This window comes from Nymphaea colorata, chromosome 6 (assembly GCF_008831285.2).
Source record: "Nymphaea colorata isolate Beijing-Zhang1983 chromosome 6, ASM883128v2, whole genome shotgun sequence".
NCBI lineage: Eukaryota > Viridiplantae > Streptophyta > Magnoliopsida > Nymphaeales > Nymphaeaceae > Nymphaea > Nymphaea colorata.
Genome location: NC_045143.1, coordinates 20,239,059 through 20,252,295, shown reverse-complemented (window position 1 = coordinate 20,252,295; position 13,237 = coordinate 20,239,059). Strand labels below are relative to the sequence as shown.

Below are 13,237 nucleotides of genomic sequence, written 5' to 3'. Positions count from 1 at the left end.
TTTTGCGTGTTGCCTCTCTCGCTCACACCCTCTCATGTTCTCTCTCGTCTTCAGTCTCCCTCTCTCTTGCTTTGCCCTGTTTCCCTGAGTCGTGCCGCCCCCTACTAAACTTTCTTCCTCTGTGTCTCGAGTCTTCTCACCCTCACCGTCTCTTAGTCTTGCATATCTCTTTACACACTCTCTCAACCTAGCACTCTCTCTGCACTCTCCCTCTTGCCCAAACTCTCACCCTTTGTTTCTCTCTTTGTCTCTCCATTGTTGTCTCTCTCTCCCGTGCATGTGTCTACCTCAGCCGAACCATCTCCCCTCTCAACTGAATTCCCTTTTCTAACGTCAGACCTCTATCTTGATCTCTCCTTTTTGCTCATTTTCACGCCCATTATTGCTGTTTTGGATTTGGTAGTTGGAGGAGTATGACTTCCCCCTCATACAAGCGAATAAAACGTGTTGGAGGCACCAACAGCATATAACCTTAGCCGCCTTGGAGATCGATCAAGCACTTGAGGTGGCTGCCGGGGACACTACAGTAGCTAAGACGCCAAAAGAGCCGGCAGCCACTACAGTAGCTAAGACACTAAAAGAGCAGTGAGTAAGACTAAACAAGTCTAATTTTATTGGGTTTTTGCCTTAAGAATGTATATAATTATCTTTTTAGCATAATAGGTTAATATTTGAAGTGGTTAGAAAGCATGGTAGAGATTTTGATGTTGACAAGGATTAGAACCGTTTTAATGGACTCATGACATATGTTATTGTTGATGTGCATATTACCTCGCTGGTTGAAAAAGAATATTTATGTTGTGAAGCATAACTTTTGGGAATGACGCCTCAACTTTAAAAACAAGTGAGAAAGTACTAGTGATAGGTTGAATCGAAGTCTTGAAGTTTAAAACGTTTAGTCACAACCTCAAAAAATTGGAAAAAAACCTATTGAAGGGCTTTATGAGCCGATAATACCTATTGGCACCCTCTTGAGACGATGACCTATGCCATATTGATCCTATTTATTACTTGAATAGATTTTAAAGCGACATGAGTAGAAAACTTATCACTTTGAATATTTTTGCAGGTACATTGGGCACGTTAGGTAGACTTTGAGCGAGAAGATTCAAAGCTCGAGGCAATTTTTGAGATTTGTGGCGATGTGCGACAGGTATGGTGGCTTTATAGGTAAAGCCCTGCCTGGGGCCAAATTTAGAATGCGAGTTTTTTAGGATTGTTGGATCCTATCTTATATTTGGTTGATTGATGTGTGCTATAATGTGCTTATTGCCATATGAATGTATGTGTTTAATGGACTGATTATGAGATTGATTGGTTGTCTTTAAATTACTATACGATGGCATATGCATCATAGCATGACATTTGCATAGGACAACTACGAGCCAATCACAGATAGGGAGTACTCTTCGTGGTTTCTTATGTTTGATTGATGTGAATGTTATAAGATTTTCGTATGCATAGTCACGCTCAATAATGCAATTGAATGAATTTGGACAGTATAAGTACTTTTAAAGTATGATGGCTAGTTAAGAATATTGAGTAAATGTGTAATCCTCATATGGAGGCGTTTTGAAGTATGTGTGACTCATGAAGTGAACCAACCTCGTGTGGTAGCCGGTCATTTTGTGAATGTGTTCTCATAATGATAAGTTAAGAAAAAATATTAATAGAAGGCCAGTGGGTTATGACAATATGTTTGGGATATGTCCCACTCTCACCATTGGTCTCGCCTGCTCGAAACACAAGCTGTGGAAGACTCAAATATTGTTGTGTGATATGCTTGGAGTGTTGGGCTTCCGCTTCCCACCCTGGGTATCCTAGGGAAGGCTGAACAACTCTAATTCGAATTCACATACCCATGGATGATTGCTCTATCACTACAATGTGAACGGATCTATATCATTTCACGCCACCACAGGGGTTGTCTCCCGACTGTAGGTCGGTCGTGGTGTGTATGTGCCTATGTTTGTACCTACAGGAGCTATCAATTCACTGAATCGAATGTAAATGAAACAAATGTTAATGAAATGAATGTGACCATTAAGTGTGTTAATTGTGATCATTGAGTGGTCTCTACATATTATATGTGAATGGCTACAAAGACACGTTATGTGACTGTATGATCCTATTATGATATGATAGTGTTTGTGTCTTCGTATATGTTACATCCTAGATTTGAGTCCTTAACTTAGAGGGTTAGAGATTTATCTGGTTTATTGTCATACTACGAAGGCTAAGCCTTCTATTTTTTTTTTCCAGGTTTTGCAAACCCGAAACAAACAGCAAGTTGATCAGATGGCTCTGCTCACATCCTATTGTGAAGATTTTGAGTCTATTGTCATGTCGGCGAGTAATATTTTGGGTCTCATTCATATCTTATTTTTGTTAGACAACAATGTTGTGGTTTTTGGGCATTTTGTCATGTGTGTTATTGAGAAATATGAATGTTTTTGTATGAACTGAATTTACTACACAATGGAATCTTTGCCTCATTATCATCTCATTTTAATCGTCGTGTCGTCACACCTCGATGTTTTATGTTCTAACGAAAAAATAAAAATTATTTGGGATTAAAATGGTTGGGGTGTGACATATACAGTATGGGCTATACCTAGGCCAATAACCATTAGGTTAAATCAAGTTAATTATTGTTCTTGCATATATCTGAAAAGTTTCTCAAGCCAAATTTCTAGAGGAAATACCAATAAAATATCTACTATTTAATATCATTCTTGAATTTTTGATCTTGTTGTTCTTACAACGATGTTTATAAAAAAAATTGAAAAATACAATGGTCTTTCTCTTTTATGTCCATGACATGATTGTCACAATAAAATAACATGACGGATATTGCAATTGCCTCATAGAGATGAAAGTGTCATGTTCACATTAAATATATTTATTCTAAATTATGCATACCTCAAACATTTTTATTAGATTTAATTATTTATACAAATGCTGGCTAAGGTGGGGATATAAATGATCGTTACTCATGGGTTGTGCCTCGTTGGCTTCTCAAAAGCGTAGAAAACAAAAAAGGAGTGCCTATCAGTTACATAAGCAAAAGACGAGGTTAGGACGAATTGTCAACCACATCTAACATTATCTGCTTGAAAACATGAGTATTCGTGTTTCTGAGCCAAACATATTGTATTGCCAATAGGCTCACTTCCCATGAAAGGAGGTAACAGATCAATCTGCATTATGGAAAATGGTTGAAAAATATTAATTATTCCATGTCATATGTTTTACTATAAATAACAGAAATTTCTTCAGTAGATCTTTATAAGACCCAAGTGCCTGTTTCTAGTTATTAAACTATGGATGGTTGGAATATAAACATAGGAGAGGTGCTAAAAATATATAGAGATTATGCCCTCTATACAAGACCCAAGTGTCTGTTCCTAGATCTTAAACTATGGATGGCTGGACTATAAGCATAAGAGAGGTGCTAAAATATATAGAGATTATCCCTCTATACTTCTCAGATACTAACATATGGGTGTATATGTGTGTACTTTTAAGATGCAAAGTAATATATGAACTTTCTTTTTGGATTTTGTTATTTTTGGAATTCCTTTATAACTTTATTGTGCTCTAAGGACGTTTTATAAGTACTTAGCCGTTGGAGGTGTCTAAGGGCTAGTCTACCGAGCACTTAGGTACTCTTGTTAGCGTAACGAATGGGGCAAGGCCTGTAGGCGACCAGTCTCTGTTTCGAATTTCGAAAGGATTAATTTCCTATACTGCAAAAGAAAGAAGTGCTGATATGCAAGTTGAAACATAACAAAGACATCACTCCAAGACACCGAAAGCATGCCTAACACTCTATGAAGATTGGGAGAAGGGTGAAGGCTTCGGTCATGTTGTTGAACAGGATCGGTCATGTTGTTGAACAGGATAATGAAACACTCCTGCTGCTAACCCTACATTAGGCACTCAAGAATGATGGCTTCCCATCTATAGTTAAGAGAGGCTTCTCTTTTAAGCTTTTAGGAATATAATAAGAACCTCATTTTACCATCTAAGTGCATGAATTTATAACTTCTAAGTATGATTGCAGTGCATTTACTATTAATGTGATACATAAGTGATTAGCAATCTCAATAGGCATATTTTGGAAGCCTTTTTATGATATATCTGATGGCTTCAATTTTTACAACAATATCAAATATAAGTAACTCTCATTTATGATGAGTCTAGACACTGCTCACAACTGATTTTTCAACGGATGTGAAAGGTCCTTTTCCAAGTGAGTTAACCACAGTATAGGTTTTTCCTTCTTAATAAAAATGGTCAGGGGAGAGAGAAGGTCTCTCAACAAATGATAAAACACTTGTATGTAGCATCACCGTTCAAGAGAGTGAAGATATCCAACAAAAAGTTAACTGGCAGAAGTACATGTTATTGTTCTGAGACGACGAAGGATTCTCAAAGGACGAAGCCTTCTCATAAGCAAAACTGTCTCCGTGGCAGCTTATGATATATATTTTTTTCCCCTCAATGAGAATAATGGTAAAATATGGGTCCCTATCCTTACTGTGAATCTTAATTTGATGTTGTTGCGCCTTACCAAGGGGCCTTCCCAGAAGAGCCAAATATGCGCATCTTCTCCATGACAACAGCCTTCATGGCTTCTTTCGCAGCAGTCATCTGATGTATCAAGTCCTTCTTGGGACTCTTCAAAGAGTCAAGATATGCATTCCGGACCTCTGTATTGACATTGAACTTCCGAACACCAAGCTTAATGCATTCCTGCAATATAAACTACTGTTTAGAATCTTTAGATACACCCCAAGTCACATGCTGATCTACTTTCATTCGCTCAATAGTTGAAAAAAGACAATGAAGACCAGAGTGGAATCCTCGGCAAGTTGTAAGTTCTGATCCTTCATGTAAGTAAACCAGAAAAAATCTGCCTCCCCAATAAGCTTATAACTAGCAAATTGCCATTACGTTTCTGAGTTAACTTAACCAAATAATTGTCTATCAGTTGAAGAAAAAAGAAAGATCACTCGGCCATACCTTTATAAGCTCTTCCGGCAAGCCTGACGCACCATGTAGAACCAGAAAAACTCCTTTTTCCATTGCAATTGACTGCAGGTCCTGAAAAATAACATGATAAAACCATGAAGTCGAATAGCAGATTATGGTGGCAGCTACTAAGTGAATTGCAAGATTATAATCTACAATGAAACAAGCAGATTATAACAGCCATTGCTAAGTGAATTGTAAGACTATAACCTGCCACAAATTTGTGCCACACAGAGACATTATCTTGATGTATGGCCATATTTCTCAAAACAAATTGGTAACAGAGAGCATTGACAAGGATAGTACAACCTTTATATAAAAGTGCCACAGTAAAAGGAAGTAACATGCCCATGGACATACATTTGATTTAGGTTGATAATCGCCTTTGTTTTATTATTTTTTCCGTTATTACAATCGTCAATTATTTACCAATGCACTAGACCATTTATATACAAAATCTTTGGCAGACTTGGGGCAGCAGGTTGATCAGATGACTCTTCTAACATCCTATTGAAGAGATTTTGGGTCTATTGTTGTGCCGATGCGTCATGTTTTGGGTCTTATTGATGTCTTGTTTTTGTTGGAAATCAATGTTGTGGTTTTGAAGCATTTTTTTGTCATGTGTGTCATTGAGAAATATGAAGTGATTTTGTATGAACTGAATTTGCTACATAATGGAATGTTTGCCCCATTGTCATTTTGATGTGCAGAACTCTTTTTAATTGATGTGTCGTTGCAACTTGACTTTTTACGTTTTTAACGATTATTTGGGGGTGAAAGTGTTGGGGTGTGACATGTTGTCAATGGAACATCAAACAGCTAAAGTCACATCAGTCCAGGATGGATGCAGTTGCAGATGTGGAAGGTATGACATGGCAATTTCACAAAACATGGCTATGGGGTGGGTTATGGTTGGGTACAGATTTTGTGTGTGCATATATATATATATAATGAAATTGAACATATAATATACGAAATTATGAGTCTCACACACACACACACACACACATATATATATATATATATATATAGCATGATTATACATATAAATTCAGATTTTGAAGACAAAAAGATTATTTTTCAAATTTTGGTTTTTGTTAAAATTATAGGATCTGAATTAGGTCTGATGCAAAATGTATTTGTTGACGTGTTATACATGATTGGGTCAGGGCCTGAACCCGATCCGGCCCATTCTAAAGGGGCAGTCCATGTTGGGTCCTATTTAAGCAACTTGTGTAACCCTAATTTGATGATGAATGAAGTTTTAAGAGAGAGAAAGGGTGTGGTGGCAGCTAGTGAGTACCGTCCACTACCTTCTCATCCCACGTGGTTTTTTACCCTCATTCTTGAGGGGTTTTTCCATGTTACATCGTATGTTCGTGTGTAGTGCTTGTTTGTACATGGTATCAGAGCTCGGTTTCTGTGTTCGTTTTTTTCCGACAAGAATCCGATCGTCACCGACGTTGTACGTTGACATCAACGGTAGCATGTTGCTCGCGTCACCTTGTCGTCGCTTTCCTTTGCCATCACCGGCATTGCCGCTCGCGTTGCCGTCGCCACTTTCCTCCTGAGATCGTCAGCCTCCCTGCTGTGTGCCGCTACCTGCCATCTGCCGCTGCCTTCCCTGGGGTCGTCACCTTTTTCTACTATCGCAGCCTTCCTCCTGAGAGCATCGCCTGCTGGGCTTGCACTTCTTCCTAGCACCCACCTCTTCTGCAGCCCTCTCCTTTGTCGGCGCCCAAATCCTTCTGCTACTCCAGTTCGGCGCCATCCTCCCTTCTACCGCCAGTGCTGTGGAGGTCAGGCAAATCTCTCTGCAGTGGAGCTCAAGCAGATTTCTCAGCTGATTCCACCGTTGCCCTTGGACACTATCGCTAGCGTCTACTGTCTAAGCTGCTGTCATGGCCTGCGTCTGCTGCACGTCTCTCTGCTATCTTATTTCTGGTTTTTTGTAGCAGGATGGAAGATTCGAGGAAAACCCATGTTTATACGGATCAATTAGATGTCGGGAACCCTAGGACTGAGAACATTACTATTCAAGTTACTACTATTTGCCTCACCAAGGATAATTATCTGTGTTGGTCTGCTGCCACCACTATGAGAATTGCTGGTCGGGGGCGAATTACTTATGTCAATGAGAAGAAAACTGAACCACCTAAGGCTAGCCCAACATGGGACATGTGGTTTCTTGAGGATAACCAAGGTAAAACATGGATTGTCAACTTTGTGTCATCTGATATTCAACTTTTCATTCTTCATAAGAGGACCGCCCGAGATATGTGGGTTATCTTCAGAAGAAAAAGGATGTCCATGTATATCGGCTGATGACTGTGGTTGACTTTTATGCGGCACTAAAATCCAAACGAGAGGAACTTAACTACTACTCTAATGATACTTGGAATTGTCCCCAAGACCAGATGCAATACTAAGCCAAGGAATGGAAGAACATAGTGTGTATGTTCTTGGCTGGGCTGAATGACGATTTTGAAGGCATTAGAAGCATTGTCACATATATTGTGTACGGGTATTATACGACGACGAATTTCTCGGGTATAATATAGCAAAGTTGCATATCTCGAAAAAATCTTGACAAATTTTTTAAAAATTTAAAACATTTAATAAGTCCTGAAAATTCTAAAAAATAAAAATTAATAAAAATACAAAAAAACGCAAAAAAATGCGTATAATATGAGTTTTTTTCACATTTTTTATTTTCTGATGGCTTTTTTAAAAAGGCGTGTCTAATTGCCGTTTTATACCGCTGACTTATTTCTTGGGTATTATACGCGTTTTTTTCGAATAATACGCATTTTATATGACAATGATTATAAGTCAAATTCTTAATTCAGAAGATATGGTCAGCATTGAGGATGTTGATTCTCACATTGAGGTTGAAGAACAGCGACGTCTTGTTATGACAAGGAAAGAGGGGGCTCGTTCCCCATGCAGTGAGCTCGCCATTGTTAGTCGAGCTCCTATGGAGAATCTCCGACGCTCTCGGAAGTGTACTCACTGCAAGAAATCTGGTCACACCATTGAGTTTTGTTGGGATCTTCATCCTCATAAGAAAAATAGTTGTGGAAGAGCTTCTAGTGGGAAAAAGTCTATCTTTCAAATTGCAAATCCAAATGGGGGAAAACCAATAATCTCTGTCGATCAGATTCGTGAGCTTCGTGCATACCTGACTCACATTGATACTAGTCAGACTGAGTCATCAGATGATGTGAAAGTCAATTGAACCCTTGCAATCTCTGGCGAAAAAAGTAATTCTTGTGTGGGAGAGTGGATTGTTGATAGTGGTGCTACGCACCACATGACTGGAAATCCTAAGGTTTTTCATAAATATAAGCTCTCTTCTAGGAAGGAACAGGTTTCTCTTACCGATGGTTCATCTATCTCCATGCCTAGAAAAGAGAGTCATTGTTAAACAAGTTCTTGGTTCACCATGCCTTACATGTTCCTCACCTTCCCTTAAACCTCTTGTCTATTAGCAACATGCACCATGAACGTTCACTAAAGGCAGTTGACAGGATTTTATGTTATTTAAAGAAGAGTCCTGGCAATGGTCTCTTGTATGTCAAGCAAGACTCCCATGAAATTGAAGGTTATTCAAATGCTGACTGTGTAGGATGTGTGGATACCAAGAGATCCACCTCAGGTTACTGCATTTACTTGGGAGGAAATCTCGTGGTGTGGATAAGTAAGAGATAAGACGTTTGCTCCTGCTCCAGTGATGAGGTTGAACATAAGGCTGTAGCCATGAGAATCTCTGAGCTGTTGTGGCTGAAAGTGCTATTGGCTGACATCAGAATCAAAATTGAGGGTCCAATGAAGATGTATTGTTATAACAAGTCAGCAATCAACTTGGCCAACAATCTGGTGTTACATGATAAAACGAAACATGTGGAGATTGATCATCATTTCATTCGAGAGAGAATTAATGCTAAAAAGCTTGTCCTGCCCTACATGAAGTCCGAAGATCAAACAGCTGACACACTGACCAAGGCCTTGCCATCTACTTCATTTGAGAGAAATGCATTTAAGCTGGGCATGTTCGACCTATATGCCCAACTTGAGGGGGAGTATTGACGTGTTATGTATGACTGGGTCCAGATCTAGACCCAATCCGACCCATTCTAAAGGGGCAGTCCATGTTGAGTCCTATTTAAGTAACCTGTGTAACCCTAATTTGATAATGAATGAAGTTTAAGAGAGAGAAAGGGTGTGGCGGCAGCTAGTGAGCACCGTCCACTACCTTTATTACGTTTTATGTCGTGCAGGTCGGGCTGGATAGGTCCAAACCCGGACCCGAGCTTGATGCGTGAAGAGGAAGCTCGATGCGGGTTCTTCTTCCTCGTCTTCCTCAGCGTCTCCCTCTTTGTCGCTCTCTCATCTTGCAAGTGTGCAGCCGACGTAGAGACGAAGGAGGTGGAAGGAGCAGTGGCGGAGGTGCAGCAACATTGAGGTAAGCTCACCCAATTTCTCTTTCTTCTCCTTCTCCCTCTCGTGTTTTCTGTCTGTCTCCCCCTCTGTCTTGAACGTTCTTTCTGCCCACGCTTCCTCTGCTCGAACTCTCCCCCCCTCTCTTCTGTCTCCCCCTCTCCCCATTTTCTGTTCGTTTTCCCCTCTCACCCTAGTCTTCTCCTCTCTCCCGCCAGCCCTCACCCCCTTGTTTGTTTCTCCCGCATCGATTGCTACTCTCCCGTCTCACTGCTCACACTCTCTCCTTACTGCCAGCCTCCTCCCACTCACATCTCTCGTGTTCTCTCTCCCTCGTTTTCAGCCTCCCTCGACCGAAGCACCTTCCTCACAGCTACTGTAGGTAAGCCAAGGCACCGGGCCGGGTCGCCGTTGGGTACCCGGCCCGGCACAGGCCCTGGCCTTGAAAAATTTATTAACGGGCCCGATTTTATCGGGCCTGACCTGGCCCGATACTTAATGGGTCGGGCCCGGGCTTGATCCAGTGATCGCCGACGGCCCGATAGCCCGGTAACTTAAAACAATTCGTTTCAATGTTTCATAGTTCATTCTTTCATTCATTCTCCCCGTGGGCTCTGCGAACGATTCATCGTCCCCGTCGTTCGGCTCTGCGAGAGTCGGTGAAAGCTTCATCATCCCCGTCGGCGAATGCCTCCTCCGGTCCTCCCCTTCGCCTGGGGGTCTTTCACGGTGTCGAAGAGACAGATGATGTTCTGAAGATTGGGCGGCAGCTGTTCCACCGATTGGATGCAGACGGGAGTCAAAGGGGAGATGGGTTTTGGGGACTTCTTCGATGATGATGATGATGATGGGAAGTAGTATGAAGTAGTATGAAGTTATGGAGATGCATCTGGCGGTGAATCTGATGGGTTTTTTGAGGTAGAGTTTACGGGTGATGCTTGGGTGGAATGATCGGAAAGAAGAGCAAATCGACATGCTTTCTCTTCTTCTTCCTCGCGGCGTTTTCTCTTGTGTAGATTGATTCAGGAGTGAGGTAATGGGTATTTTAAATATATAGATAGATGGTTTCGAGAAGGGGCTTGAGGGAGAGGATTTGGATGAAGAAGAAAGTGGCAGAGAGGGAAGTCTCCTTCAAAACATCCGTGAGCATCCATTGATGTTTTCCCTCATCCATGATTCGGAGGAAACATATAGCAGAGAACGACGCCCTCAGTGAGAGGGAAGTCTGCTTCAAATCTCTTGCACAACAACCTCGCGCTGCAACCAAGCAACCAGTCATTAGATTGACAAGGGAACGTATGGCCAACGAGAACCAGTGGAGTGTTCGCATGGGAGGAAAGAACGGCGGAAAAAAGGGGGAAAAGGTTGAGAGAGACCCTTCACCACCTTCACGGCAGCAGGAGGAGGCCAAGCCCGTGAGCGGCCTGGCCGGGCCGGGAGTCGGGCTTAAGATTATGCCTGAGGCCCGGTACTTCATCGGCCCGGCCCAACCCGGTTAGAAGCGGGATGGGTTTCGGACTGGCCTGATAGCATTAACGGGCTTTAACGACAGACCCTCCTCTTGAACTCTCTTTTGCTCATTCTCACTCTAATGGTCACTGTTGGTTGGAATTGCAGCTTGAGGAACACGTCTTTCTCCTCATAACAGCGTATAGGAGGCGTTGGAGGCGACAACAACATATAATTTTAGTTGTTTGGGGATCAATCGAGCACTTGAGGCGGCTACTTGGGGCACTGCAACAGTTTGGACTCTAAGAGTGGGGTGAGGGAGGCCTAATCGTGCCTAAACTGTCTAATGTTTTTTGTTAGCGCATGTATAATTATTATTTGAACATGCTAGACTCAAGATTGGATGATTTAGAATGCACGTTAGCGACTTTGCTATTTTGGGGAATGTAGGACTGTTATGAATGGACAATGATCTATGCATATGATTACCTTTTTAGCACGGTGAGACTAATAATTGAAGTGGTTAGGAAACATGGTAGAAATTTTGATATTGTGGAGAAGGTGTAAAGTCAATCATAGATCCAGACTACTCTCTGTGGTTCGGTTAAGTTTTGTAGATGTAATTGATATGTTTGAGTCTATGTTACCAGAGTGCGGGGTGCGGGTGCGGGTGCCGGCGCGACACATCTCAAAATTTATTGGTGCGGCGGTGCGGGAAGACTATTTATTATTATTATTATTAATTTCATAAAAACTTCAAAATTTTGACACTTGGGTGGAAGAGTTCGTTTTTTAGTCCTGTATCTATAAAAGCTTAAACAATAAAGTAACATATAATAAATGTTTTGCTTACCATTTATGTAACTCGACGGTGGCAGACTTTGACGGGTGAGAAAAGTTTAACTTTTTACAGATGGACTTGGTTTGGATCTGGTTTCGACCCGGAATCAGATCCAATACCACGTACACGCCTTAAACTTGGTTTGGATCTGGTTTCAACCCGGAACCAGATCCAAAGGTACCACGTACACGCCTTTAGATGAACTTGGTTTGGATCTGGTTTCGATCAGAAACCAGATCCAAACGTACCACGTACACGCTCATGTAGGTGCGGTTTGGGTGCGAATCTAGGTCGCACCCGCACCCGAATCCGCACCCGCATCGCGTCGACGCGGGTCCAATTCTGCCGCACCCCGGTAACATAGGTTTGAGTGATGTGGATGTTGCAATATATTTCGTATGCATTAGCGTGGGCATGATGCAATTGAATGAGTTTGAAGGGTAAATGTACCCGTAAAGTTATGACAACTAGCTAAGATTATTGACTATGTGTATAACCCTCGTAGGGAGGTCTCTTGAGGTATGGTTGCACTCGTGAAATGAACCAACCTCGTGTGCTAGCTGGTCATTTTGTGAAAGTGTTTTCATGATGATAAGTTAACAAATAATAATAGATAAGAGGCCAGTGGGTTATGGCAATGTGTTTGAGAGATGTCCCGCTGTAACACCCCAAAAATTTAGTCCCGTATTGAAGATTGTGAGAGATCTTCAAGGGCTTATGAAGAGGGGTTATTGAATAGATGGTTGTCCTGGTTCCTACCCTTTTTGAGGCTAGAGCCAAAACTGCTAGGGGGCGAGTTGGGATCCGCCGAACCAAGGACCCGAGCCCAGGAGTGGGTCGGGCTGTTACAGTGGTATCAGAGTCAGTTCAACACTCGGACCTGAGGTTCCACACGCGCGGACGTGTGTGCCTTAAAGGGGGTGGATTATACCACCCTAAAAATTTAGTCCCGTATTGAAGATTGTGAGAGATCTTCAAAGGCTTAGATAAAAGGGGCCATTGAATAGATGGTTGTCCTGGTTTGTAGCCTTTTTGAGGCTGGAACAAAAACTGCTAGAGGGCAGGTTGGGATCCGCCGAACCAGGAGTCCAAGCCCAGGAGTGGGTCAGGTTGTTACACCCGCCCTCGTCACTAGTCTCGCTTGTTAGGAAATAAGATATCTTGTTGATATCATAGCTAGGTTAGGTTTTACATTTTTTATATTTTATTTTTATTTTTATGTATTTTATTATTTCTTTTATTTTTCTTTTTCTTTTTCTTTTTTTTTCTTTTTCCTTTTCATTTTCTTTTTCTATTTGTTTCCCCTTTGTTCTAGACGTTGGGAGTTCCAACGACTCCTTTATGAGCCGTTGGAACCTCCAACGGCTAGAACAGCCCTCTCTTCCTTCTCTCCTTCACTCTCATTACTTGTATATATTCTTGGGCTGCCTCTTGTACAATGTATGCTGTTTTACATAGCCATTTGACATT

General features: G+C 41.5%; 1 protein-coding gene across 3 annotated transcripts in view; it reads right to left on the bottom strand.

The window, feature by feature from the left end:
• Positions 1-4,170: 4,170 nt before the first annotated feature.
• Positions 4,171-13,237, bottom strand: part of LOC116255467 (uncharacterized) — a 95,966-nt gene continuing 86,899 nt past the window's right edge. For all 3 annotated transcript variants that reach the window (XM_031631296.2, XM_050078405.1, XM_031631297.2), the window contains 2 exons: positions 5,029-5,109; positions 4,171-4,758 (listed from right to left, as the gene is read on the bottom strand). In XM_031631296.2, coding sequence (XP_031487156.1) covers positions 4,573-4,758; positions 5,029-5,109 — 267 coding nt within the window. In that variant the 3' untranslated portion in view covers positions 4,171-4,572. The remainder of the gene's footprint in view (positions 4,759-5,028; positions 5,110-13,237) is intronic.